We start from the raw sequence: 25,877 nt of genomic DNA on the forward strand, positions 1-25,877 counted from the left end.
GACCACGGCTTCCAGGAGGAGGCGACGTCCACGTCGCCACCACAGCTTACAGCAGCATGAGCTATGAAGAGACTGTTCATGTTCATGAAGTGAATAAGACTGAGAATTTACCCGCCAAGTCTCCCTCGGACTGTCACAGTATGCAGCACTGTATGAATTTGTGAAGAGGACCCAAAATGCAGACATCAAGGAAAGTGTAACAAAACTTGAATGTTAACAAAAAGTGAGCTGTTTAATAGGCGGATAAAAAACATTACAAAACAAAAGGCACACGGACACTGGAGGAAAGCTAACAGAACTAAACTGGGAAAACTGAATGCTGACCACAAAATACAAAGAGCAAAACCTTAAACGTAGAAAATCCTGGCAACATGGAGACATGAAAACACGATGACCACAACAACAAACACACAAACATGAACCACACACACACTCATCTTCATCTCCATCTTTATTACAGAGTGAACCTGAAGCAGAAACAAGCAGGAACGAGCAGGAGATCATACAGGAAACAGGAGCTTTTTTACACAGTTTGGTTCTAGTGCAGGAGCTGTAATACAGAAATGAAGCACATCGTCACAGTCTGGTAACCTGACAGCAGACAGATTAAATATGCTGATAATGAACAAAAAAAAAACAACCTTTGTTTCTTTCTGAGTTTCAAAATAAAGTTTCCTGGAAAGAGCATGTGGATATTTGGCAAAAACATTACAGAAAACAAGAATTTCTGCCAGAGACAGAAAGTTCTTCCTAATATTTTGTTGTTAATGTGATGTTTGTGCGTCATTCGCCAGTTTGAACCCAGAATTTCCTGTTAATTGTTTCCAGCTTGTTGGACAGAAACGCGTCCACAGATTTCAGGGTTGTCTCTGAAGGTGAAAAATGTTTTTCTCCATCATGTTTCCACCTCCAATTCATATAAAGTGGAAAAAAACAACTTTTTTTTTACTGCCTTCAGGTGATCCTGTGAGTTTCAGGTTCTTCAGGTCATCTCTCAGGCGAGTTTCAGCCCTCAGCTCTGACTGTCAGGACAAACAACTACATGACTGAAGGTTTGTGGATGCTCACTCTACATAATCCAGTGTTCCTCTGACCTGTGAACTTCGGTTAGGTGGTGAAGGATCTGAGCCAGGCTCAGCGAGTAGCTGTTCCTGACACTGACCTGCTGATGTTTGAGCCTTCATTCATTTTCTATGTAAGAGAGTTATAATACATCTAGGAGGTCATGGCTTTCACATTCAGTGCATTATGTTGGAGTATTTAATACACAGAGTGTGTCAGAAACAGGTGAAACCTCAGTGAGTTAAAGCAGCTGATCGGAGCAGCGCTGACACGTTTAGTCATGCTGTCCACAAACCTTAGTGCTGTCTTTGTTTTGATTACTTAGAAACAGCAGAGCATGAAGAAAAGTCTTTTTTTATAGATACAAATGATTACCTGATGGCCAGAACGTCTTTCTGTCACCAGTCGATCCAATAACATACGACGTGTCAGATAGGTGTTAGGATGCATTCCCGAGTCCTAAAAAGCTTCTAATGACGCAAAAAGCATTCCCAAGAGACATTGGCCATTAGGTCAATAACCCATCCAGGAATCACAGCTGGTGCGGTTCACCTGGCTCAAGCTGGAAAAGACTGCAGCTAGCACTAGCAGATGGAGGAACCGACTGCAGGTCCTGAACGAGTTGAGCCAGCCCAGTCCATTAAAACTGCTAAAGCACGTACACCCTAACCTGGTGCAGGTCTGAAGGCATACTCGTCGTTGCTGTAGTAGTTCCTCTGGATGAAGTTAGGTGTGCCACCAACAGGGGTAGGTGGAAGTTATTTACAAGTCTTTGAATGAGTCCTGGAGGGCTCTGAAGTTCACATCGGGCTGTCCGTGGTCATTGCTGAATACTCGGTTTCTGAGACATGCGAGGCATCGATGAGCCTGGTGAGCCCGGTCTTGGTGGAGTACTTGAAGATGAAGGCCTTCATGAGGTCATAGCGGTAGTTCCTGTTCAGGGAGTTGTACAGGATGGGGTTGACACAGCAATGGACCAGCGAGAAGCACTGTGTTAGGTGCAGCGACACGTCCAGGAAGTTCTCCAGCCGGCAGCTAAAGGGCAGGAGATTCAGCAGGGACAGGGTGTCCAGCAGGAGGACAGTGTGGAATGGCAGCCAGCACACCAGGAAGACTACAATGTACGTGAGGATGATCCGCCGGCTGACGCGCCGCTCCTGGTCTGAGGTGGGAGGGATGGCCGTTGCAAGGAGTAGGTAGAAGATGGTGATGACAGGGAAGGGGATGGCGAAGCCGAGCGCAAAGAAGCTCAGCTGGATGCCCACCATCCACTCCTTCGGGTTGCTGGGCGGGTACACTGGACGGCAGATGGCGCCATCATAGTGCGCTGACTTCACCGCCTGCAGGAAGTAGGTGTCTGGGATGGAGGCCACCAGCGCCATCATCCAAACCAGAACACAGATCAGCCGGCGCACCACCTTCTTCCTGCGGCTGTCGGGGGTGTCGCCAAACAGCGTGACGGACAAGTAGCGGTCGACACTCATGCAGGCAAGGAAGAAGATGCTGCTGAAGAGGTTAACGCTGAAGACCAGGTGAGTAAGTTTACAGACGGATTCTCCAAACGGCCACTGACCGCCCTTCAGCAATGAGGTCACCCAGATCGGCAGCGTGGCCACGACGCACAGGTCAGCTATGGCCAGGTTCAAGATGTACAGGTGTGTCTCATAGCGGTTCATGTCGGATCGCAGGTTGACCCAGACCACCAGGGCATTGGCGGCGAGGCCCACCAGGAAGATGAAGATGTAGAGGACGGAGAGGGTGTGAAGGAAGGCGGTTTGGTTGACGGTGCCCGAACACCTCAGCGCCTCCACGTGGGACAGGTTATGGTCAGCGGAGGTCAGGTTCAGCTCCTCCCACAGCTCAATGAGCTCAGAGAGGTCGTTAGCACTCAGACTCATGGCGACGAGGTTACACCTGGAAAACAGGGAAAGTCAGAAATATTAAATAAAAAACAAAGATGTATTTTTGATAAAAATACATTTAAATTAATGCACTGAATAAATTTCACATAATAAAAATAATAATAAATAATATGAAAATGTCATAATGAATAAATAAACCCCCAAACAACATAATTCATAAAATGTAAAAACTGTGTATTTGACTATGTGAAAGTAAAGTTTTCTGAAAGTATTCAAATTTCAAATTAAAATCTTGATGTCCATTCAGCCCACGGACCTCAGGCTTGTTTATAAGAGCAGTGTTTCCCACCAAACTCCATTCAAACATTCTTTAATTTAAGAATTTTCTTTGCGCTCCCAAATAAAGATTAAAGCGGACAAAGCTGAACGGGAGGTCGTATCAGGCGTATTGATTACAAGCAGGTTCAGGACTCCTGCTCACAAACTGTGGCTCTCCGTCAACTCGACCACACAACGAGAACACCAGCAGCTGGACAGACAGACGGAAGTCAGAGCAGGTCAAACATCCAGACTTCATTAACAAATTGAAGTGACTGAACCAACAATAACGTCAGTGTGTGATCAATAACATGTGAATGAGCTGAGAGGTCTGAAGGTTTTACTGCTGCGTTCTTTTTCCTGCTCCCGCTTGAGCAGAAAAAAGATAACCACGTCTTCCTGTTTTAACCCTCGGGAAATTCATCAGGTGCAAAATCACTAACTGAAGATCGATAAGTTTGATTTGGCAGTGAACACAGATTTAACACAGGAAATAATAAAAGACTAATATTGGAAACAAGACACATGCTGATTATTTGCATCAATAATCTGTTCTTCTGCTGCGAGTGAAACTCTCACCAAACTCCATTAAAAAATTCTCAGATTTAAGGGTTCTTTGACTTTTGGATGTTTGGGAGGGAATAAAACCTATAAGATATCAGCTTATTCCTGACAAAATGTTAGTGAAAATCAAAAACCTGTCATATTTTATTAGTTAAAAAGTCATTATGAATAAATGGTCTTAAACGTCTCATTCTTCTGCCTCTAAAACTCCTACATCATAACATCGAAAGCTTTACTTTCTCATTTTAGTTCATTTTAATCAGATCAACATTACTATGAATAATTCTTCCTGTGGATTCAGAGCATATTTTAAGATTAAAACTGATCTTTATGAGTCCACGTTTGTTTTGAGAACATTAAAACCAGAGAAGAAGAAGAAAACTGAGCCCTCAGACAGCAGACGGAGGATGAAAAGGAGGAGGAGTGTTTTATTGCTGCTGCACATAAAAACTCTGTAGGGTGCTTTAGACTGAAAGGTCATGACCTTCAAAATCAAATTTTACCGCAGCGCTGTGACAAAGAGTCAATTAGCTCGCCAATAAAACTCTAACCGGTGTCTTTTAGACAGAAAGTCTCAGATTTTACCAAAAAAAAAGCATCTAAGAGCTGAGCTCAGCACCAGTCCCCACACACACACACACACACACACACACACACACACACACACAGCTGATAATTATAATGAAGACAGCGGGCCTCGGTAGGCTTTAATGCATTACAGTAAATATGAGCTCTTTATCATGTGACTTACACACAGGTGTGCATACAGTAAGCACCAGCTTTGATGCTTTAAAAGAGTGGAAGCCAACAAGGCTCAGCGCAGCTGTTTGAAACATCTGGATGAACCTCCAGCCACAGACACACTGTTACATCTGTAATAAGTGACAGCGTGTCTGTGTAATAAAGCAACGTGGGTCACACCTGTGTTTACCTGCCGGGCTCGTGCTGAGTCCTCATACATACAGTCAGCACGGAGCTCCATTCAAAGGAAATCCAGGTCCCTGAACGCAGGGTGAGCCACCAGTCAGAGGGCCATAAATTGGCCTCAGCGCCCTCAGAGCCAGAGTCCGTTCAAAAATCCCCTACGGTTCGTTTGGAGTTTGAGGCATTTCAGCATGAAGTGTGAGGCCTGAGCGCTCGCACCGCCCCCTTTGTAACTCGGCTCAGGCGCCGTGGACACAGCTTTGCACGGACCCACTCTTTAACCCTTTAATCCCCGGATCTTCCTACTGCAGGCGCAGATCTCACTAAGATCCACGACAGTTCACGTGCCTGCGCGCTGAAATCATCTCACCTGCAGGCACGTGCACGCTACAAAAACAGCTCATGTTGGCGCGTGCACACGTTAGCTACCTGTGTGCACGCGCGCTGAGCTGACTGAGTACTGCGGGTTAAAAATGCGTTAAAACGTCCGCTAAGTAAAGTTTGCTGGTAAACACAAACTGCCTAATGCAAACACGAGTGTTCGCAAACGGACAAGCTGCGTGCCGAAGGCACGGCGCGACTCCAGCGGCTCGTGGGAACTTTCAGCCGTCCGCATGCATGAGACCGTGCACGTGCCCGCACAACTAAACTTAAATAGGACATTTTTTAAACCGAGTCTGGCTAAGCCGCTGCAGAAATAAGCTTTTCCGATCAGCTTTAGTGGAGCACAAACTGGAGCAATAACGAACTCCATTTGAAAAAACGCCTGATTTAAGAATTGTTTGCTCGATGGTGAAAAGTAAAGTAGAGATATTTAAGAAGACTGATGACAGGCTTCCTGTCGGCGCAGAGTCCGCTCTGCTTCATTGCCCGTTCATCTCTGAGTCACACCTGATGCTATAAACAGCTTTTACCTGTATCCCTAACCTGTAAAAACATCTCTTTTCCCAGCGGACCCTGGAGCAGACATCAGCCTGAACGCTGCACAACTTACAGCACAAGAAGGGCGGCTCGGTCCGGATCAGTCCGGATCCACGGCGGGTCAGAGGGCACAGAGTCCGGCAGAGGGTCGCAGGCGGTCTCCCCGGGTCCCCCCACACTGCGGTTTAAATGAGAGAAGAAGAAACGCCCACAGAGGCAGCCCCACTCTGCGTGATTTATTACAGCTTCAGCTGCGGAACAATGAAACTGCGGAGGCGTGAGAGAAAGCGCCAAAAACAAAGAGGAACGGAGGAAAGGAAGAAGGAACGCCACTAAACTTAAATAGTACATTTTTTAAACCGAGTCTGGCTAAACGTGACAGCCGCTGCAGAAATAAGCATCAGGAAGAAATAAAACATCCACTATTAAAACTGGTCAAATAAAATATAACAAAATAAATAAATTCATTACAAATAAATGCATAACAATCTTGTTTTTATTAAAAGTGAGGTTAAATTTCATAAAACATGTTTAAAATTGAATACTATCCAAGAACTACATGGTAATATTAAAAAATAAAATAGATATGATTGTATTCTTTCAGTATCATCAATAATTTACCGCATATTTATTCGTCTTTTATTTTCACATGTTAAATGAACCTCATTAATAAAGCTCTGATGGCGTCTGTAGCTTGGACCATCAGTCACAGAGGCCTGTGGGCTTCGAACCTCTCAGCAGTCCCCCCTCTGCTGTGTTGGCTCAAACCTGAAGGCCTTCCCTGATAAACATGTCTGCACGCAGCAGGTGTTTCTCTAAAACCTGTTCACTCCTGTCAGCACTAGCCTTTCCAGATGTGCCAGCTGTCAGCACCATCAGCAGCATCTAACACTGATCCCTGCACACAGAGATTCCTCCAGATTTTCTGTCTGTGGATGAAATGACATTCTACAGATGATGAAACTGAAACTGTTCTATCTAAGATGCTCTTCTTATACCCAATCACAGTATGGACCTGCTACCAAATAACCTTTTCAGCTGCTAAATGTTTCTACAGCTGTTTCTCCTTCGTCCCACCTACTTTTACAAGTTTATGTTGCCTGGTTACAACTTTCTGAGACATTTTTCAGCCACCAAGCTCAGTTTTCTTTGTTCTAATGTGAATAAAATGTTCTCTGTTATTCATGTTTGAAACGTTTCACAACTTTTTCAGGACTGAGTTGAAAAACACCAAATTAAACCAGGTTCTGTGTGAACCACAGTGTGGAGTGATGTGGGTCAGAATTTCAAAGTAAAGTCCAGACTGTATTTTAAAGATGGCTATCACTCATAGACTCTGAGCTGTACTCAGACACATCCAAATAAAGTCCAAGAACTTCACCAAAACGGAGCTTCAGACATTCAGGCTGTTATTGTGAAGGAGCTAACACTGTTGCAGCTTTAAAAGTGAAGGATTTTAAAATAAAACCACAGGCCCTGGTGTGCTGTGGTGTTAAAGGCATCTGAGGCAGGTTTGAGTGTAAACTCTACAAACAGGAAGCCAAACAATGAACACAGCTGAGTATTTGAATTCACAAACTTTATTCATAAAAATAGTGGGCTTCCTCCTCCTCGTCTTCCTCCGCTCCCTCAGAGGAACAAACACCGAGGATTCCCACAGACGAGGAGGAGGAAGGGGGGGCTCCCGGGCCTGCTGGTCACTGTGGCAACAGGCCGAGGTCTTCAGGTATCCAGATTCCAGGGCTCAGTTTGACCACAGGAGCTTAGCGAGCCCTGTCTGACCTTTGACCTGCAGCACACTGCTCATGTCAGCAGCAGCAGTTTGACCAAACACAGCCAATTAACTGTAGCTATAGACAGCAGCAGGAAGGTCATGCCCCCAATAATCAATGATCAATAATCATCAGTCATCATGAAAATAAATACAAATATTTACAGAAAGAAGAAGAAGTAAAACATTTAAAAACATAAAACAGATAACAATAAAGAAATAATAGAAAAATAATTATTTATAAATGTATAATGAATCAAATAACGTAAAGTAAAACAAATAAATAAAAAATAACTGACAAAAAGTCAATAAAACCACGAGAAAAACACAAAATAAATATAAATATTCAGGAACTTTAAAAATAAATAAAACAAACACAGAAAACAGAATAAATAAAATGACAATTAAAATAAGATGATAATAAAAATACTTTACTACTATGATTAATAAGAACAACAATAACAATAATAATTTTAGTCATGATGATGATGATGATGCTGTGCGAGGTCGCCTCAGGCTGTCTCGGATGTTTTTTGTTTATTATTGTGATTTTATCGTCCAGCTGCACGCCGTCCTTTGCAGGAAATTGACGTCTCCCAACAGGAAGTGCTCATTCAGCTGCACCTGGGGCACTTCCTGCCTTGTCCTGAGAAAATGAAGCTTCACACACACACACACACACACACACACACACACACTTCCTGTGTGAGACAGGAAGTGGAACAGAAGTGCACACAGAGCTGCCACAGACTCACCTGACCTCACCTGTTTGCCTCTGACCCACCAAGATGCTAACAAATACTTATTATACCACTACTAGTACTCAGTACCAGTACTTCACACAGTGCTAACAGCACCACAGGTACTACTGCTGCTGCTGATCACCACTTGCACTCGTGTATATATCATGTATATATCTATCTATCTACTTAGCACTTTTAATTCTTATTCTCATTTTTATTTTCATGTCTATTTAAGCTTAATTTATAACAGTATTTATAACAGTATGTTTGCACTGCTTTATTACCTATTCAGGTTGTAAATTACGTTTTTAAAAAGTAACTACCGTATTTCCAGGACTACAAAGCGCACCTAAATATTAGCCGCACAAGCTAAAATCAGGGGAAAATCCTGTTTTGTACATACATTAGCCGCACCTGACCAAAAGCCGCAGGTGTTTCAATGTTGACTTATCATATGTAAGAGAATATGCACAAAGGGAATTGTCAGGAAAGAGATGGCTGTTTGGAGACATCACTTTTATTAATATTTTGAAAAACAAGTTATGGGTACATATTTGCACATGTAGTACATAACAATAACCTACAGCACACCAGAACAATAGATTCGGCCTACCTTTTAGGCTCAGGTGCAGTGACACAGCTTTAACAAGAAGAAAAGTCAGTCATTCACCACCATCTTTCTCTTCTTCCTACGCACTAAAACCACCAAAGTCCTCTTCTCCAGTGTCGGATACAAACAGGCTCATGATGGCTTCGTCATCCACTCTTCTTCTCTCCTTCGTTGTCACTTTCAAAACCAAAGAAATCCTCATTGTCAGTGTCAGAGTCGAACACCCTCAGAAGGGCCGTGGCGGTGTCCTCCTCTCCATCATGCAGCAGTCCAGCCCTTCAAAATCCGTTGGTGATCGTGGATGTTTTCACACTTTTCCACGCTGTCAGAATCTACCGGTGGAGTTGGGCATAACTTGCTTTTTGGGCATAACTTGCAAGTTTATCGCCGCTCATCATCCACGACTCCCGCTGAACGCGTAGCGCTACTTTGAAGTTTGTTTTTCGCGCTACTTCGTACGGCACTACGTTGCCTGGCGGACGGACATGTGACTAACATACCACTCTTGAACCCCGATCCTTCCGCCAGGCAACGTAGTGCCGTACAACAGCGGAACACACAAAACAAATCGTCTTACGATATGACAAAAATCACGGACAATCCATAGAAAAGCCGCACCTGACTAAAAGCCGCAGGGTTCAAAGCTTGTGCAAAAAGTAGCGGCTTATAGCCCGACATTTACGGTAAGTACTTTTGAAAGCAAGTAATCAGAAAAGTAATGGGATTACTTTTGGGGCAGTAATCAGTGATTAGTTACTGATTACTTTTTTCAAGTAACTTGACCAACACTGCCCGTGAAAGTAGAAAAGCTCTATATAAGAATCGGTCCATTTACCATTTCATTGAGAGGAACTACAGTTAAAACTCACCAGTCACAGAGTGTCCCTGACTGCACACTGAGAGGTGAGACAGGCAGACCGCCATTACTGTGTCAGAGAGGCATCTCAGTGGATCGGACTCACGGAGCTCTGTGGGTGGTGTGGATGCCACCCAAGTGGGATACATTCATCCTCTCAGGGCTCCTCACTGTGTCAGCTCAGGATCTGTGGGACGGAGAACAGTCGTGTTTCAGGTCCAGACACATCCTGAAGGAGAGTGATTTAATCAGAGAGTCAGATGAGGAGAACAGAGGAGGAGTTCAGAGCCCTGCTCCAGTAAACAGCTTCCACAAACTCAGAGTCAACAGTCAACAATCAACATAAACGAACTCTGGTTGATGTTGATTGTTGACTTTCTCCTGTGGAGACCTCTGTGTGGTAGGACTGTTTCATTTTCTCATACATGTTTCAGTGATTCCACTGACTCCCTCCTCTCATGCTGACAGGGTGTCTCGGTCCTGTTAGACACTTTGTTTTCTTCACTCTGCTGATTTTTCTCCACCAGACTGTGAGTCATTTTTCATGCTGGCCTCTATGCTGAGGAATGCTCATGTGAGTTTATCTCAGACATCACAGTCAGAGTTCATGTCACAGCAGTTCCATAGTTCAGCGAAGCACACGGAGACACGAGGCAGCCACCCCCCGTTTAAGACAACAAGATTACAAGCAGCTGTGGATCAGAGGACTTGGAGGACTCGAAAGACTGCGGTCGACCTCAGCAGTCTTCAGGAAACCAGGTCTCGGTGTCACTGCGGTAAGTCTCTGATGATTCTCTATCGGTCCGTTAGCATCAGACTGTGAACCAGGACAGAAATATTAACCATGAAAGCCTGAAATTTTCAATTATTAAATGTATCCTTTGGGACAGATGCATGAAAAATGTTGGAGTACTGAAAGCGTCCAGCACTCTTGCAAAGTCCCAGGTGTGAGCAAACGCACTAATAAAAAACTTCATACTGTAGAAGATACCTAGTGAAATCATTTTGAAATATTTATATTTCTCAGTGGTGCAAAAATAAAGAATACTTTGTTTACTCGGATACTTTGTTACTTTGTTGGATGGAGCAAATATGACCATCTGTACCACAGAGATCATCAGCACATAGTCTGATCCCAGATTCCAGATGACACTCTGACTCTGAAAATAATCTTGGTAAATAAGTGCATGTGTGTACATATTTGTGCATATCCTTCATGTTTTATTTGGGAATATTAATGAATTGTAGCTCATTGAATTATCACGAATGTGGATTTTTTATGAATATGCCTCTGATATGTTTTAATGTCTCTCACATTACAGCTCCGCATTCACTTTGATGCTGAGAGCAGAGAAAATGTCAGATCTTTATCTTTGTTCCTTATCAGATATATTTATGCTCCAACATACGCCCCTCTGACTCCGCCCCTCGTCTGTCGCTTCCTGGTTCACACAGCTGATGATCACATGAGAGCGCTTCACTCTGCAGCAGACCATCTTCATCTATGACGCTCTTATCTTCAGTCTGTCAACGGTGTGGGACAAAGATGCCACCATCGTGGTTTGATCTGTTCCTCTGATTGGATCACAGAAGTTCATTCCTGTTATGTTTCAGGCTCAGACTGTGATCCTCCAATCACAGCACTCTGATATGACGATGTGATCTTCACTGTGGCGTGCTTCTGTCACCGCTCTTCTTTTTTCCTAGCTCCTTACTGCCGTTCCTGCCCCCCTTTCTGTATTGTCAGGACTCAGGATCACTGCTGGGAGTCTCTGATCATTCAGCTCTCATTTTGAACAGCAGCAAACCAAGCTCAGTGCTCACTGAGACCACAGACTGCTGACACTTTACCATAAACAACACTCCAGCTGTCAAACATGAGAGGCTAAAGTGAACTTTATCAGAAAACCACTCAGATCTGAAGTTTCACTTCCAGAAATGAAGCAGCAGTAAAACAGTAATGCTGAGGACAATCAGCATGGACATGTTTGATCAAAGAGTCCCTGAAACATCATAGACAGATGTTCACGTTAAACGTTATAAATGAAGGGTTGGAGTGGCGACCTTTGGCTTTGTGGATATGTTACCTTCCTGATGAAGCCCTTTCTGTTATTGTTGATGTGAACAGTCACATTATCCCAGCACACAGTCAATATTCATCATAATGAATCCAGATCAGGCTTTCCAAACATCACAGGACAGATCCAGAACAGGCGCAGCAAAAATAGGTACACCGTTTGCTTTACTTGAACACATTTCATTGATCTTAAACTGAAAGCAGGTTAAACCACTCTTCTCCTGACATATCTGAGGGTTTCTTCTGCGATAACCTAATTATTATGGAGACCGGGATCTCTCTTTCCAGACTATGGTTCCAGTTAACATACTACCAAAGCTTCTCGGGTAATTCAAATTTGAGAGGTTTGCAGATTCCTGCTGTTTCTGGATTGTTTTTCCGCCTCGTGTCAGATTATTTAAATCTTTGAATTTTCATTTGCTGGGAACGTCTAGCAGAAGCCCCAGTCCGCGAGGTCTTCAACGCACACCTCCGGCAGAGCTTCAATAGCATTCCGAGGGAGACTGGGGACATTGAGTCTGAATGGACCATGTTGTGGTTGCTCCATTTTCCTTTTGTTTTGCTTTGTTCATTTGTCTCTTTTAATTCTATTTTTTTGTACATTTTCAAAATGTTCAAAATAAAGATTCAATCAATCAATCAAACCATGTTCAGCGTCTCCATTGCCGAAGCTGCTGCATTGAGCTGCAGCTGGAAGGTGGTTGGTGCCTGTCGTGGTGGTAACACCCGAACCAAATGGTGGACACCAGAGGTGAAGGGAGCCACCAGGCTGAAGAAGGAGTCCTATTGGGCTTAGCTAGCCTGTGGGACTTTGGAGGCAGCTGACAGGTACCGACAGGCCTAGCAGAATGCGGCTCGGGCAGTGGCTGAAGCAAAAACTCAGGTGTGGGAGGAGTTCAGAGAGGCCATGGAAAAAGACTTTCAGACTGCCTCGAAGAGATTCTGGCAAACCGTCAGGAGTCTCAGGAGGGGAAAGCGGTGCTCTACCTGCACTGTGTATAGTTGGCTGAGAGCTGCTGACTTTGACTGAGAAAATTGCGGTGGAAGGAATACTTCGAGGACCTCTTTAATCCCACTGACAATCCCACCTCATCCGAGGAGGAAGCAGAGTCTGGGGATGATGGGGATGACCCGCCAATTCCCGGCCCCGGATAAAGCTGTCATGGTCCTGGGTCGTGTGACCCAGTGTGTTATGCTTAGCCTATTTTGATGTTTATTATTTTAGGTTCTCTAAGGTAGTCCAGCCATTTGTATATATCACCCCTGCATTACGTCTCCCTTGCCCTTCGTGTGTTTATGTCTGTGTGTCTTGTACTGTCAAGTTCATGCTGTCAGTTATGTCACCTCCCCCTGTACTATGTCTCCCCGGGTCATGTCTCATGTTTCCTGTTTTACTTTGAAGGCCTGCATTCACTGTCAGTGTATTCAGTTTTACTCCTCCTGTCCTGTCGTTAAGTTCATGTGTGTCAGCTGCGTTCCCATGTGTGGTCACTTCCCCTGATCATCCCTCATGTGTATTTAGTCTCTGTGTTTCATACAGTCTGCGTCGCGTCGTCTGTGTTCCCACCCTCCGTGTTTCCATGCCTGGTCTGTTGTCTTCCAAGCCATAGCCTCACCATCGTTTGTTCCCAGTTCAGGTTTCTGTTTAGCCACGTTATCCCTGCTGTATTTGTACACCTTGTTTTCAGCCATATTAAAGGCTCGCCTTCTCTTAAAGCTCACTCCCGTCTGCTCACTCGTGTACGCACCTGGGTCCATTACACGCATTCTCCACTCGGTCCGTCACAGCGGACCGTGACAAAAGCGGAAGAAGATGGATGGATGGATGGAATTTTCATTTGCTGATGTGGGAGCAGGAGGAGGTCGGGGGTCCATGTTATTAGCTAAAGTCATTTTAATGTCTTCAGGCACTGATGTTCCACAGCCCGGGGTAGGCAAGAACTAAAAACATAAAAAAGAAAAAGATAAGGACTTAGTAACAATAACTGAAGGGACACTGGATTATATGGATGGATGGATGGATGGAGCGACCATGGTTCAGGGGGTTGGGAAGCTCATCTTGTAACCGGAAGGTTGCTTGTCCGATTCCCAGCTCTGTCTGTCCTGGTCATTGTGTCCTTCACCCAACCGCCTACTGGTGTTGGCCGGAGGGGCCGATGGCGCGATATGGCAGCCTCTCTTCTGCCAGTCTGCCCCAGCGCAGCTGTGGCTACAACTGTGATTTGCCTCCACCACTCTCACATTCCACCAGTGTGTGAATGTGAGAGTGAATGAATAGTGGTGCTGTAAAGCACTTTGAGTGTCTAGAAAAGCACTATATGAATGCAGTCCATTATTATGAATGGAGGGATGTATAGACCAGTTTCAGGCCTCAATGGTGTTCACTTAAAAGTATCTGAACTCTCTTGGTGTGTGAATGCCATTAAAATAAAAACCCCTGTGGGCTTACTTTGTGTTTGGATAATGGTGCTGGTGGAACATGCTGTCTAACATGTCACTCCAAAATCTCCCACAGGTGTTCAGCTGAGATCAGCACTTCATCTTCCTGCTCATCAGAGCATTCAGCAGTTCTACCGACATCCACCTCTGCATTAGAGTTCCCACTGGATCATCCTTAGGTTTATGTTGTAAGGATGGATGGACCTGTAGAGGAGAAGAAGATGGGATCTGCAGGTAGGAGATAAGTTTGTCTCAGTACATGTTAATGAGGCAGAAACACATGCAGTCCAAGCTACCCAGTCATAGCTGTTGTTGTTTCCATGGAGAACCTGCTGCTCTTCATCACTCAGACCCTTAATGTCAGGGTGGCCGGACTGGAGATGCGCTAACTCCATAGAGGGTGTCACACGGTTTTCTCATAGAAACTCTGAGAAGAAAAAAAATCTGATCTGGATTAAAAGAGATATTCATTCAATTCAATTCTGTCCAAATTTATTTATAAAGCGCCAAGTCACACAGTCGCCTCAAAGCACTTTATATTATAAGGCAGATCCTACAACAATACATACAGAGGAAAAACCCAACAATCATATGACCCCTATGAGCAAGCACAATGGGAAGGAAAAACTCCCTTTTAACAGGAAGAAACCTCCAGCAGAACCAGGCTCAGGGAGGGGCGGGGCCATCTGCTGTGATTGGTTGGGGTGAGAGAAGGAAGACAGGATACAGACATGCTGTGGAAGAGAGACAGAGGTTAATAACAGATATGATTCAATGCAGAGAGGTCTGTTAATACATAGTGAGAAGAAGAAACACCCAGTGCATCATGGGAATCCCCCAGCAGCCTACATCTATTGCAGCATAACTAAGGGAGGATTCAGGGTCACCTGGTCCAGCCCTAACTATATGCTTTAGCAAAAAGGAAAGTTTGAAGCCTAATCTTGAAAGTAGAGATAGTGTCTGTCTCCTGAATCCAAACTGGAAGCTGGTTCCACAGAAGAGGGGCCTGAAAACTGAAGGCTCTGCCTCCCATTCTACTTTTAAATACTCTAGGAACAATAATATGTATATCCATATTGTTGTGCTGTGCACTGAACTAGTGATGGTAAATTTGATTCTTTTTACTGAATCGAGTGTTAATGAGTCACTCACCAAAGTGAATCGGATTTTTTGAGTCATTTGATTCACTGAGTCAGTTGACCAGAGAGTGCGAAAATTTTACATTTTCACTCAAACTTAATTTGTTTCCCTTTTCATGTAAATCCCACTGCTAAGACGAATGATTAAAAAAAAAGAACACACCTATTTTATAGAGAAAAAAAGAGCAAAAACATTTCTAAAATTAAACAATTGTCATGGTCCTGGGTCGTTGACCCAGCGTTTTGTGTTTTGTGATTATTTCCCTCTGTTCTAGTTATTCTGTGTCCTCCCCCCTTGTGTCCGGTTCGGGTTCTAGATTTCCTGTTTTGTTCTGAAAGTCTGTGTCTGTTGTCATTGTGTTCAGCTTGTGTCCTCCAGTCATCATGTGTATTCAGATCAGCTGTTCTTCCCTCCTGTGTGTGATTACCTGATTACCTTGTGTGTGTATATTTAGTGGGTGTCGGTCTGTGTTCGTTGTCGGCTCGTCTGCATTCATCCGTGTGTCTCTGCGTTCTATGGTGTTCCTGTCTCTGCGTCTCTCTGCCCTGCACCCTTTTGGTATGGTCCCAGGTTTGTCACTTAGTTTCTCCCAGTTTAGGTTTTCGTTTGTAATTACTCATGCTTCATTGCCTGTTTTTGCCACTACCACCCTGTAAATAAACGTCACTCGTATCATCAGTTTGCTTTCTACTTGAGCTCTCAGCTAAGGCGGTCGCACTTTTCTCCTCTCCTCCTCACCCTTATCTTCCCTGCTTAGCCTCTATGTCCTTGTCTTGTCTTGTGTGCATTTACTTTCCCTGGAACAGTCTCTCACTGTCGTTCTCTAAAACCTAAAAGAGAATTATGGATTTGATCAACTGGTCTCTGAGTGCTATTGACACCCTTTTCCCAACGAGAAGTCTGGGCTCGGGAGAGCCTGAGTGCCCTGGAGGGACTTTCCCCGCCGGTTACACGATGGACGGGTGGCAGAACTGGAGGACCGTGTTCCTGGCGGGACTGTCGATCGAGGACGCTGAAGATATCTACCTATTCGGAACCATGATAACAGGGTTCATGCTGATCGGCGTTGGCTTAGCCCTGGTTTATCAGAGAAATAAGAGAGCGGAACCGGCTGTTCAAACCCCCACAAGGCTGCCCGCTGGATTCGAAGCGACGGGACGAGGCGCGACCTCTCACAACGAACGTAATATGGTCAACACCTTGGAGACGCTTACAGCTGCTGTGAAGGCTCAAAACAACACCATTGAGCGTATGAGGGGAAACATCAGAGAAAGGCCTGCTCAAAATGACACCCTTGAGCGACAGTTGGAAAACATCGCGGAACGGATCACTGCAGTTGTGAGGTCTCAGAATCAAAAGACTGACAACACCATGGAACAGAAGTTTGATACCATCATGGGGAGGCTCGCGGCTCTCCAACGGGAGATCGAGGGACCAGTGTCAGAGGGCTAAATTCGAGCTGCTCACAAAGGAGAAATCAACAATATTCAACATTTGGACACCACGGCGCCAGCTGCTAGGCCCAAGGCTGGAGCCCACCAAAACAACTCCCTGATAACGACTGTGTGATGACTATTCTTCCCGTCCCATGAAGGCCACCTGGGTTGGCTGGCAGACTGTTTACTTAGCCTGATAGAGCGAAGGACACTGTCTCTGCTGAACTATGGACACGCACACACATACACTTACACTGATAGGCACTCACTCATCCCCCCTCCCTTTCCAACGCCTTCGATGCTTGTTTCCGGCGAGGGAACACGGCGGGTCTGTGTGCCGCGCTGGAATGATAGCGCTGTGCAGGGTGGCTGCTGTGTTTCTTCGGATTACTCCTCACCCCCCACCCACCCCTGTGGCTTGTCATGTCTTCACAATGTTGTGCTGTGGACATTTATGTGCTTTTTTGTGCAAAGGAGTTTTTTTGTTTCCTGTTCTCATGCTGTCCTACCATGGAAGCACAGCATGAGTAGGGGTCTCTTTTTTCCTCTTGTACTTTCCCCACTGTAGTGTACATTTCAATGTTTTTTCCTGATTCTACCAATCTCCGACCTGTATCCCCATGTAATGTTTGTGCTATATGTGTAAGGTCGGGGGGGGGGGGTCCCATTTCACTGCAGGGCAACCTGCATGTGACGAATAAAGCTTTGATTGATTGATTGATTGATTGCTGCATCTTGGGTCCTCCTTTTCCTCCACTCCACACGGCTCACTCCGCCAGCCGTGACAGTACGAGCCGACCAGACATGGACCCAGCGGCATCCGCACCTCCCGAGGAGCTTCGGGAGGAACTAATTGACTCTGTTTCCAGGTTGGTTAACCTATGGCTCGAGCATGAGGGGGAAGAGTGTCTCCGCGCTGTAGAAGCCAGGCTACAGCAGCTCATCTCTGCTCACTCCTGGCTGCTGGACTCTCTTCACCCGCTCGCACAGGACTTCATACTCAATGAACTGCACCTTCACCCACCAGCCGCTACCGCTTCCCAACTCAGCCCGGCGGCGAAGATTTTGCCCGGCCCGCCGGAGGTTTTGCCCGCCGGAGGTTTTGCCCGGCCCGCCGGAGGTTTTGCCCGGCCAGCCGGAGGCTTTGCCCGGGAGGAAGCGACGATCGCGCCGTCAGCGCATCACCCCACAGCCGAAGACTAGGACTTTGGAACTGCCAGCTGTGGTGAGTGAAAAGGACCCTTTTTCTGTTTTGGACTGTGTGTCTGTTTATTCCGGGGCTGTGTTTTTTGAGTCGGCTGCCCTGCCGGTAGCTCAGTTAGCTGCCCAGCAGCCACTAGCTCAGTTAGCCGCTCAGCCATCATCTTCACCAACTCCTCCTGTACAACAGGTTAAGTCCATCCAACCTGAAAAGAACTATTTTTCACCTGTTCATGTCAAGCAGAGAGACACACCACATAACGCAGTAATCAGTCCCCAACAGAATAGAATAGAATAGAATTCAACTTTATTGTCATTGCACATGCACAGGTACAGGGCAACGAAATGCAGTTTGCATCCATCCAGAAGTGCTTAGTGATATAGATATATTACAATATATATTAGCAATAATATAGATATGTAAGTATATTACAGAAATGGGTCTATTATGTTATAATGTACACGGTATGAAGTATGTTGTGAATATTCTATAACTATAAGTATGTACAGGCTGTAGTGAGTACAAGCTATGTACAGGATATGGACAGAATATAAATATGAAAAACTATACAGAATATGAAATAAATAACTTTACAGGAATCTGAGATATACAGCTATACAGAAATGGGAACTATGCAAGTTGTAAACAGTTGTAGGGTTAAAAATTATCGTATGTACAGAATGATTGTTTACACAGGGCTATACAGTAGTGCAGTTAAGGTAAGTGAGGGTGTGGATAATTTCTACAGAGGCTATATAAAGTGCTAGTGGTTGTGAGTGGTGGTTCACTCCATGTTATTATTGTGTGTTTGAGGGTACAGTTGTCCATTGTGTGTGTGTGTGTGTATGTTCAGTCCATGAGTTAACGTGGGTCAGATGTCAGGAGGCAGAGTTCAGGAGTCTGACAGCTGTGGGGAAGAAGCTGTTCCGGTACCTGGTGGTCTTAGTCCGGAGGCTCCTGTAGCGCCTCCCAGAGGGCAGGAGGGTGAAGAGTCCATGTGATGGGTGACTGGGGTCTCTGATGATTTTCCCAGCCCTTTTCAGACACCGCTTCCTGTAGATGTCTTTTGTGGCAGGAAGTGGTGCTCCGGCGATGCGCTGGGCAGTTTTCACGACCCTCTGCAACGCCTTCCGGTCCGAGGCAGAGCAGTTCCCGTACCAGACTGTTATACAGTTGGTCAGGATGCTCTCGATGGTGCAGCGATAGAAGTTCACCAGGATGTCTGAGGACAGGTGGTTCTTCCTCAGAGTCCTCAAGAAGAAGAGGCGCTGGTGAGCCTTCTTGACCAGCTTGGAGCAGTTGGTCGTCCAGGTGAGATCCTCGGAGATGTGGACTCCCAGGAACTTGAAGCTGCTCACACGCTCCACAGCCGTCCCCTTAATGTGGATGGGTGGATGTGGGTCAGCATTCCTCCTGTAGTCCACGATGAGCTCCTTGGTCTTCTCGGTGTTAAGCAGCAGGTTGTTTGTGTCGCACCACTCAGCCAGACGATCCACCTCCTCCCTGTAGGCGGCCTCATCGTTGTCACTGATGAGGCCAATCACCGTGGTGTCATCTGCAAACTTAATTAACAGCTGGCCAGTACAGAGACTGTGACGCACTCCAGGGCCTCCCCAGAGGCTGGGTTCCAGCCCCTGATCGACTCTGGACCCCTGGAAGTTAAGAAGCCAGCTGAGGACTGCATCCGGCTGTCGCTGCCTGAGCTGAGTCAATGCTCCGTGCAGCTGCAGTCTGCCTTGTGTTTGCCAGAGGCCCGTGCGCCTGCTGGTTCTGACCCGTTCCTGCCAGAGGCCCGTGCGCCTGCTGGTTCTGACCCGTTCCTGCCGGAGGCCCGTGCGCCTGCTGGTTCTGACCCGTGCCTGCCAGAGGCCCGCGCGCCTGCTGGTTCTGACCCGTGCCTGCCAGAGGCCCGTGCGCCTGCTGGTTCTGAACTGTGCCTGCCAGAGGCCCGCGCGCCTGCTGGTTCTGACCCGTGCCTGCCAGAGGCCCGCGCGCCTGCTGGTTCTGAACTGTGCCTGCCAGAGGCCCGTGCGCCTGCTGGTTCTGAACTGTGCCTGCCAGAGGCCCGCGCGCCTACTGGTTCTGACCTGTATGTTCCAGGGGCCCCGGTGCCCACTGGTCCAGAGACTGTTTTCGCTGGGGGGCCCGAGGAGCCCGTCCAGCCTCCTGCTTCGCCTGCTGGGGGGCCCGAGGAGCCCGTGGAGCCCGTCCAGCTTTGCCTCCTGGGGGGGCCCGAGGAGCCCGTGGAGCCCGTCCAGCCCCAAGACTCGTCAGCTGGAGGGCCCGAGGAGCCTGTCCAGCCCCAAGACTCGTCAGCTGGAGGGCCCGAGGAGCCCGTCCAGCCCCCTGCTGCAACATCATCATCTGCCTCGCCTGGCCCGGCTGCAGCATCATCATCTGCCTCGCCTGGCCCGGCTGCAGCATCATCATCTGCCTCGCCTGGCCCGGCTTCGGCATCAGCTTCAGCTTTGCCTGGCCCGGCTTCGGCATCAGCTTCAGCTTCGCCTGGCCCGGCTTCGGCATCGGCTTCAGCTTCGCCTGGCCCGGCTTCGGCATCGGCTTCAGCTTCGCCTGGTCCAGCCTCTGCTTCGGCCTTGCCTGGTCCAGCCTCTGCTTCGGCCTCGTCTGGTGCTGCGACGGCCACGCCACCTTCGGGTCCCGAACTACCGCCTCGACATCGGCGGTCATCTGCCAGGCCGCTGGTGGAGCGTCATCGTCAATATGGACGACCTCCTAGATGCCGCCGCTGCCTTCCGCGCGGTCGGCCTCCAGACTTGTGTCATCGCCGCCGTTGCTGTCTGCACGGTCGGCCGCCTGAACGGTTTCCTCGTCGCCGTCGTTGCTGTCCGCATGGTCGGCCGCCTGAACGGCTTCCCCGTCGCCGCCGCTGCCGTGTGCACGGTCGGCCCCCTGAACTGCCTCCGCTCCGCCACCGCTGCCTTCCGCTCGGTCGGCTTTCGGAGCTGTGTCGCCGACGTGGCCGGCCTCAGAAGATGAACTGTCCTGGACTTCTGAGTTGTCAGCCTCCGGGCCGGCCTCCTGAACTGTGTTTTGTTCTCGTGCTCCAGCATGTGTGTTTTTGTTTTGGACAATTCCCTCGGTTCGCTGGAGCTTGTTTTGTTCGGTGTTGGTCCCTCCGTCCTGGGCCCCCGCCGCCCGCCCTGGGTTGGTCGTCTGTTTTTGTTTTGGGCTGTCTGGAGCCAGCCCTTGGAGGGGGGGGTACTGTCATGGTCCTGGGTCGTTGACCCAGCGTTTTGTGTTTTGTGATTATTTCCCTCTGTTCTAGTTATTCTGTGTCCTCCCCCCTTGTGTCCGGTTCGGGTTCTAGATTTCCTGTTTTGTTCTGAAAGTCTGTGTCTGTTGTCATTGTGTTCAACTTGTGTCCTCCAGTCATCATGTGTATTCAGATCAGCTGTTCTTCCCTCCTGTGTGTGATTACCTGATTACCTTGTGTGTGTATATTTAGTGGGTGACAACTGTGTTCGTTGTCGGTTCGTCTGCATTCATCCGTGTGTCTCTGCGTTCTATGGTGTTCCTGTCTCTGCGTCTCTCTGCCCTGCACCCTTTTGGTATGGTCCCAGGTTTGTCACTTAGTTTCTCCCAGTTTAGGTTTCCCTTTGTAATTACTCATGCTTCATTGCCTGTTTTTGCCACTACCACCCTGTAAATAAACGTCACTCATATCATCAGTTTGCTGCATCTTGGGTCCTCCTTTTCCTCCACTCCACACGGCTCACTCCACCAGCCGTGACAACAATTTCCTATCAAAATTGCTTAATAAACATTTATTTTGTTTATTTGTATTTTATTAGTATTTTCCTTAAGTGTGTTAAATATATATTTTCTCATCTAAATGTCCACTGCGCTGTGAGCCAGGGGGCGGTAATGCGCCTTAACATTGGTTGCCAACCAAGAAGAAGAAGAAGCTGTGAGCCAGGAGGGAGGGGGTGAGTGAGTGATTCGTTCGCTCGCTCTATGGCTGTGTCCCAATTCAGGGTCTGCACGCTTGAAGTACGCGCACTACGCGTACTACGTACGGTGCGTACTATAAGTACGAGAAGTGCGGAAGTGAGAGGCTTGTGAAATGGGACGGTATACGCTTCGTCACGCTGTTCAGGTTGCCTAGTAACCATGATACTAACCGCGAGACACGTTACATACAGCTTTGATTGACAGAAATGAAGGAGAAAAATGTTTTGTTGGTCATTCATTTTTGTCATGACATCACTTTAGTTGAGTATCTGAGGCTGAGACCACGGGACTGTGAAACATGATTGTTGGGGTTCATTTCTGTGCTGAACAGTCATTTAAGATTAGTTAGTAAATAACAATTAGTTAATGTTGTTCATGAGACTAAAGTCATCTCACTGTGGTATTGTAAATATAATATGGCCAATATTATAGGGCTTTGGAGCGTGATGTCACGGGGGTGGGCGTGGAAAGGATTTTGGCCCGATCCTCCATTTTGGGGGTCTAGCGCAAGTGAAAAGGGAGCGAAGGCACACACAACAGCCATGGTTCGTATTTGCCGTGTGGTCGGCTGCAATGTTCGATCACACGACCGGCAAGAGAATAAGCTTGAAAATTGTTTATCTTTTCATTCTTTCCCAACCTGGAAGCAACACGAGGCAGCTCGTGTATCGATGTTAGCAAACGAAGGCGTCTAGCCTGGATAGCAGCTGTGAGACGAGCTGACGTGCAGTTCTCTCCCATCTCCAGATATCTGTTGGTGCTCCAGACATTTTCATTCCAGTAAGTTCTAAATATTTTCATATCACTCTTTATAGCCTATTAGTTTTATTTTCGATGCGCTCTGAGGTCATAGCAAATTAGAACAAACATCCTACTGAGTGATTTTGCAGAACTACCTTCTATGTTTCACGGAGACATGGCTGACCCCCACCGTGCCGGACCAGGCCGTAACTCCGTCGGATTCATTCTTTGTGCTCCGCGTGGACAGAATGGCAGAGTCGAACAAAACCAAAGGTGGAGGAGTGTGTTTCATGGTAAACAGAAAGTGGTGTGATGCCAGGAGCATTTCTACTCCAGCGGCTGCTCGCCACATCTGGAGTTCCTGAGCATTAAGTGCCGCCCTTTCTATCTGCCCCGTGAGTTCACCTCGGTCATCGCCACGGCGGTCTACATCCCACCCCAAGCGGACACAGGTATGGCTTTGTCCGAATTACATGATGTGCTGAGCTCGCTTCAAAACAAGGACCCGGGCGCAGCCCTCATTGTAGCAGGAGACTTTAACAAAGCGAACCTCAGACAAGTCATGCCAAACTTTTACCAGCATGTCTCGTGTCCAACAAGAGGGGATCGGATTTTGGATCACTGCTACACGCCATACAAGCAGGGCTACAAAGCTGTCTCACACCCAGCTTTTGGGAAGTCTGACCACAACGCCATCTTCCTCATCCCCCAGTATAAACAAAGCATACGGAGGGAAGAAGTAACCACGAGGGAGGTAAAACGGTGGACTGCCCAATCAGAAGCTACGCTACAGGACGCACTCAACGATGTCGACTGGGACATGTTCAGAGCATGCGCAGTCGACATCAACGAGTTTACGGAAGTAGCAGTATGCTTCGTCAATATGCTAGCGGAGGAGATTATTCCCACTGCGAGAGTCACCACATTCCCAAACCAGAAACCGTGGATGGACAGATCGATCCGCACTGCAGTGAACGCCAGGACCGCCTCCTACAACGCGGGTCTCGCCACTGGCGATATGAGCGCCTACAAAGCGGCCTCATACGGCGTGCGGCGCGCGGTGAGAGATGCCAAACGCCGGTACCGGGAACGTGTGGAGTCCCGCTTCCACCAGGGCGACACACGGAGTATGTGGCACGGACTACGCACCATTACGGACTACAAAACCAGGGACACTGCGCTGATCAACGCTGACTCTGCATTCACCAACGAGCTGAATCGGTTCTACGCCCGTTTCGAGGTTAGCCAGGCGGCTAATGCTATCTACCGCCTGACTACCGAGGACAGTGACGTCATCAGCGAGAGACCGGTGACCAGCATCGCGGAGCATGACGTCCGAGCGGCACTGAGGAGAGTGAACACAAGGAAAGCGGCGGGGCCAGACGGCATCACCGGCCGTCTGCTGCGCTGCTGTGCTGACCAGCTAGCAGGTGTGTTCACTTACATCTTCAACGAGTCCCTGGCGAAGTCTGTGGTCCCCACATGCTTCAAAAGATCCACCATCATCCCTGTGCCCAAGAACAGCAAACCCTCATCCCTGAACGATTACCAGCCAGTTGCACTGACCTCGGTAGTAATGAAGGTGTTTGAGAGGCTGCTGAAGAACATCATCTCCTCCTCCATCCCAGACACCACAGATCTGCTGCAGTTTGCCTACAGATCCAACAGATCCACAGAGGATGCCATCGCCCACGTCCTACACACCACTCTCAGCCACGTGGACAAGAAACAGGGTAACTATGTGCGAATGCTGTTTGTTGATTACAGTTCAGCGTTTAACACAATAGTGCCCTGCAGACTGTTCACAAAGCTGAGGGATCTGGGACTTAACAGCCGTCTGTGTGCATGGGTGTTGGACTTCCTCACTGGCAGAACTCAGGTGGTGAGGGTGGGTAGTAGTAGTAGTAGTATAGTATTTATTTATTGTCACTGTCAAGAACAATGAAATTGCGTTTGGGGCTTCCATACAACCCAAAAAAAGAAGAAAATAATAAATACCCCTTAAAACCCAAGTGTACATATTTAACCCAGTGTGACTCCAATGCAATAAGACAATCCTTAGCAATAATGTTCGTAGAAATTCAGACAAAGACCTGAGAAACATGACAAAATACAACAATGCAACCCATTCAATATTATTGTACTGTGAGATATGATATCAGATATGATAGTTATCTATTTAAGAAAGAGGGGGGGGCAGGAGGGGGAAGAGAATAAAGATATGATGCACCAATGCAGACCAGTTCATTGCTATTAAGAAGTTGGATATGGTTATTGTCCGTGAGAGGGGGGCAGAGAGTTCAGGAGCCTCACAGCCTGTGGATACAGGCTTTTGGCCAGTCTGGATGTTCTGGCCTGTATAGACCTGTACCTTCTCCCTGAGGGCAGCAGATGGAAAAGGTGGCGCGCAGGGTGATGTTGGTCCCGCAGGATACTGTGCACCCTCCTCAGACAGCGAGTGGGGAAGATATTACTGATCTCTGGCAGACTTGTTCCAATAATTCTGCCAGCTTCTTTCACCACCCGCTGGAGTGCTTGCTGATCGGCCTTGGTGCAGCTGGGGAACCACACTAGAAATCCATATGTCAGAACGCTGCTGATGGCACAGTTGTAGAAGTTCAACATCAGAGATCTGGGAATGTGTGCGCTCCGCAGTCTCCTCAGGTAGTAGAGGCGCTGTTGGGCCTTCCGTGCAACTGAGGTGATATGGTTGCCCCAGGACAGGTCCTCGGTCACAGTTACCCCCAAGAATTTAAAACTGCTCACCCTCTCCACCGCCTCACTGCCAATGAAGAGAGGCAGATGGTTGTTATGACCCCTCTTCCGGAAATCTACAATGATCTCCTTGGTCTTTTTGGTGTTTAAGACCAAGTTAGTAGATGCGTCTCTAACAGCATCACCATCAACAGACGAGCACCTCAGGGATGTGTCCTCTCGCCACTGCTCTACTCCCTCTACACTTCAGACTGTGTGGCCACCCATGGCTCCAACACCATTGTGAAGTTTGCTGACGACACAGTGGTGTTGGGTGCCATCTCCAACAACGATGAGACGGCCTACATGGATGAAGTGAAGAATCTGGCATCATGGTGCCAGGACAACCACCTCCAGCTGAACGTCAGCAAGACCAAGGAGCTGGTGGTGGACTTCAGAAGAGGTCAGCACAGAGACTACAAGCCCATTATCATCAATGGAGCTCCAGTGGAGAGGGTGCAGTCCTTCAAGTATCTTGGTGTCCAC

At 47.4% G+C, this 25,877-nt stretch overlaps 2 protein-coding genes across 5 annotated transcripts in view; one reads left to right on the forward strand and one right to left on the reverse strand.

The window, feature by feature from the left end:
• Positions 1 to 233: 233 nt before the first annotated feature.
• LOC146558988 (atypical chemokine receptor 3-like) lies at positions 234 to 9,766 on the reverse strand. Of its 4 annotated transcripts, none has more exons than XM_085247817.1 (2): positions 9,645 to 9,766; positions 234 to 2,976 (listed from the first exon to the last, which is right to left on the reverse strand). In XM_085247817.1, exon 2 carries the CDS (start codon positions 2,958 to 2,960, stop codon positions 1,863 to 1,865), a length of 1,098 nt encoding a protein of 365 aa, XP_085103943.1. In that variant the 5' UTR covers positions 2,961 to 2,976; positions 9,645 to 9,766; the 3' UTR covers positions 234 to 1,862. The 4 variants fall into 4 exon arrangements, with proteins under 4 accessions (XP_085103943.1, XP_085103939.1, XP_085103942.1 ...); XM_085247813.1 differs by lacking the exon at positions 9,645 to 9,766 and adding an exon at positions 5,725 to 6,076; XM_085247816.1 differs by lacking the exon at positions 9,645 to 9,766 and adding an exon at positions 5,645 to 5,758.
• A 7,761-nt stretch (positions 9,767 to 17,527) lies between these two features.
• The window catches only part of LOC146558989 (NLR family CARD domain-containing protein 3-like), a 33,606-nt gene continuing 25,256 nt past the window's right edge, over positions 17,528 to 25,877 (forward strand). The window contains exons 1-3 of the mRNA XM_085245928.1: positions 17,528 to 17,806; positions 20,532 to 20,873; positions 21,391 to 21,505. Coding sequence (XP_085102054.1) covers positions 17,528 to 17,806; positions 20,532 to 20,873; positions 21,391 to 21,505 — 736 coding nt within the window. The remainder of the gene's footprint in view (positions 17,807 to 20,531; positions 20,874 to 21,390; positions 21,506 to 25,877) is intronic.

Source organism: Mchenga conophoros, linkage group LG15 (genome assembly GCF_057382185.1).
Source record: "Mchenga conophoros isolate Kocher_MC1m ecotype Shallow Benthic linkage group LG15, M_conophoros_male_GT1.1, whole genome shotgun sequence".
Classification (NCBI taxonomy): Eukaryota; Metazoa; Chordata; class Actinopteri; order Cichliformes; family Cichlidae; genus Mchenga; species Mchenga conophoros.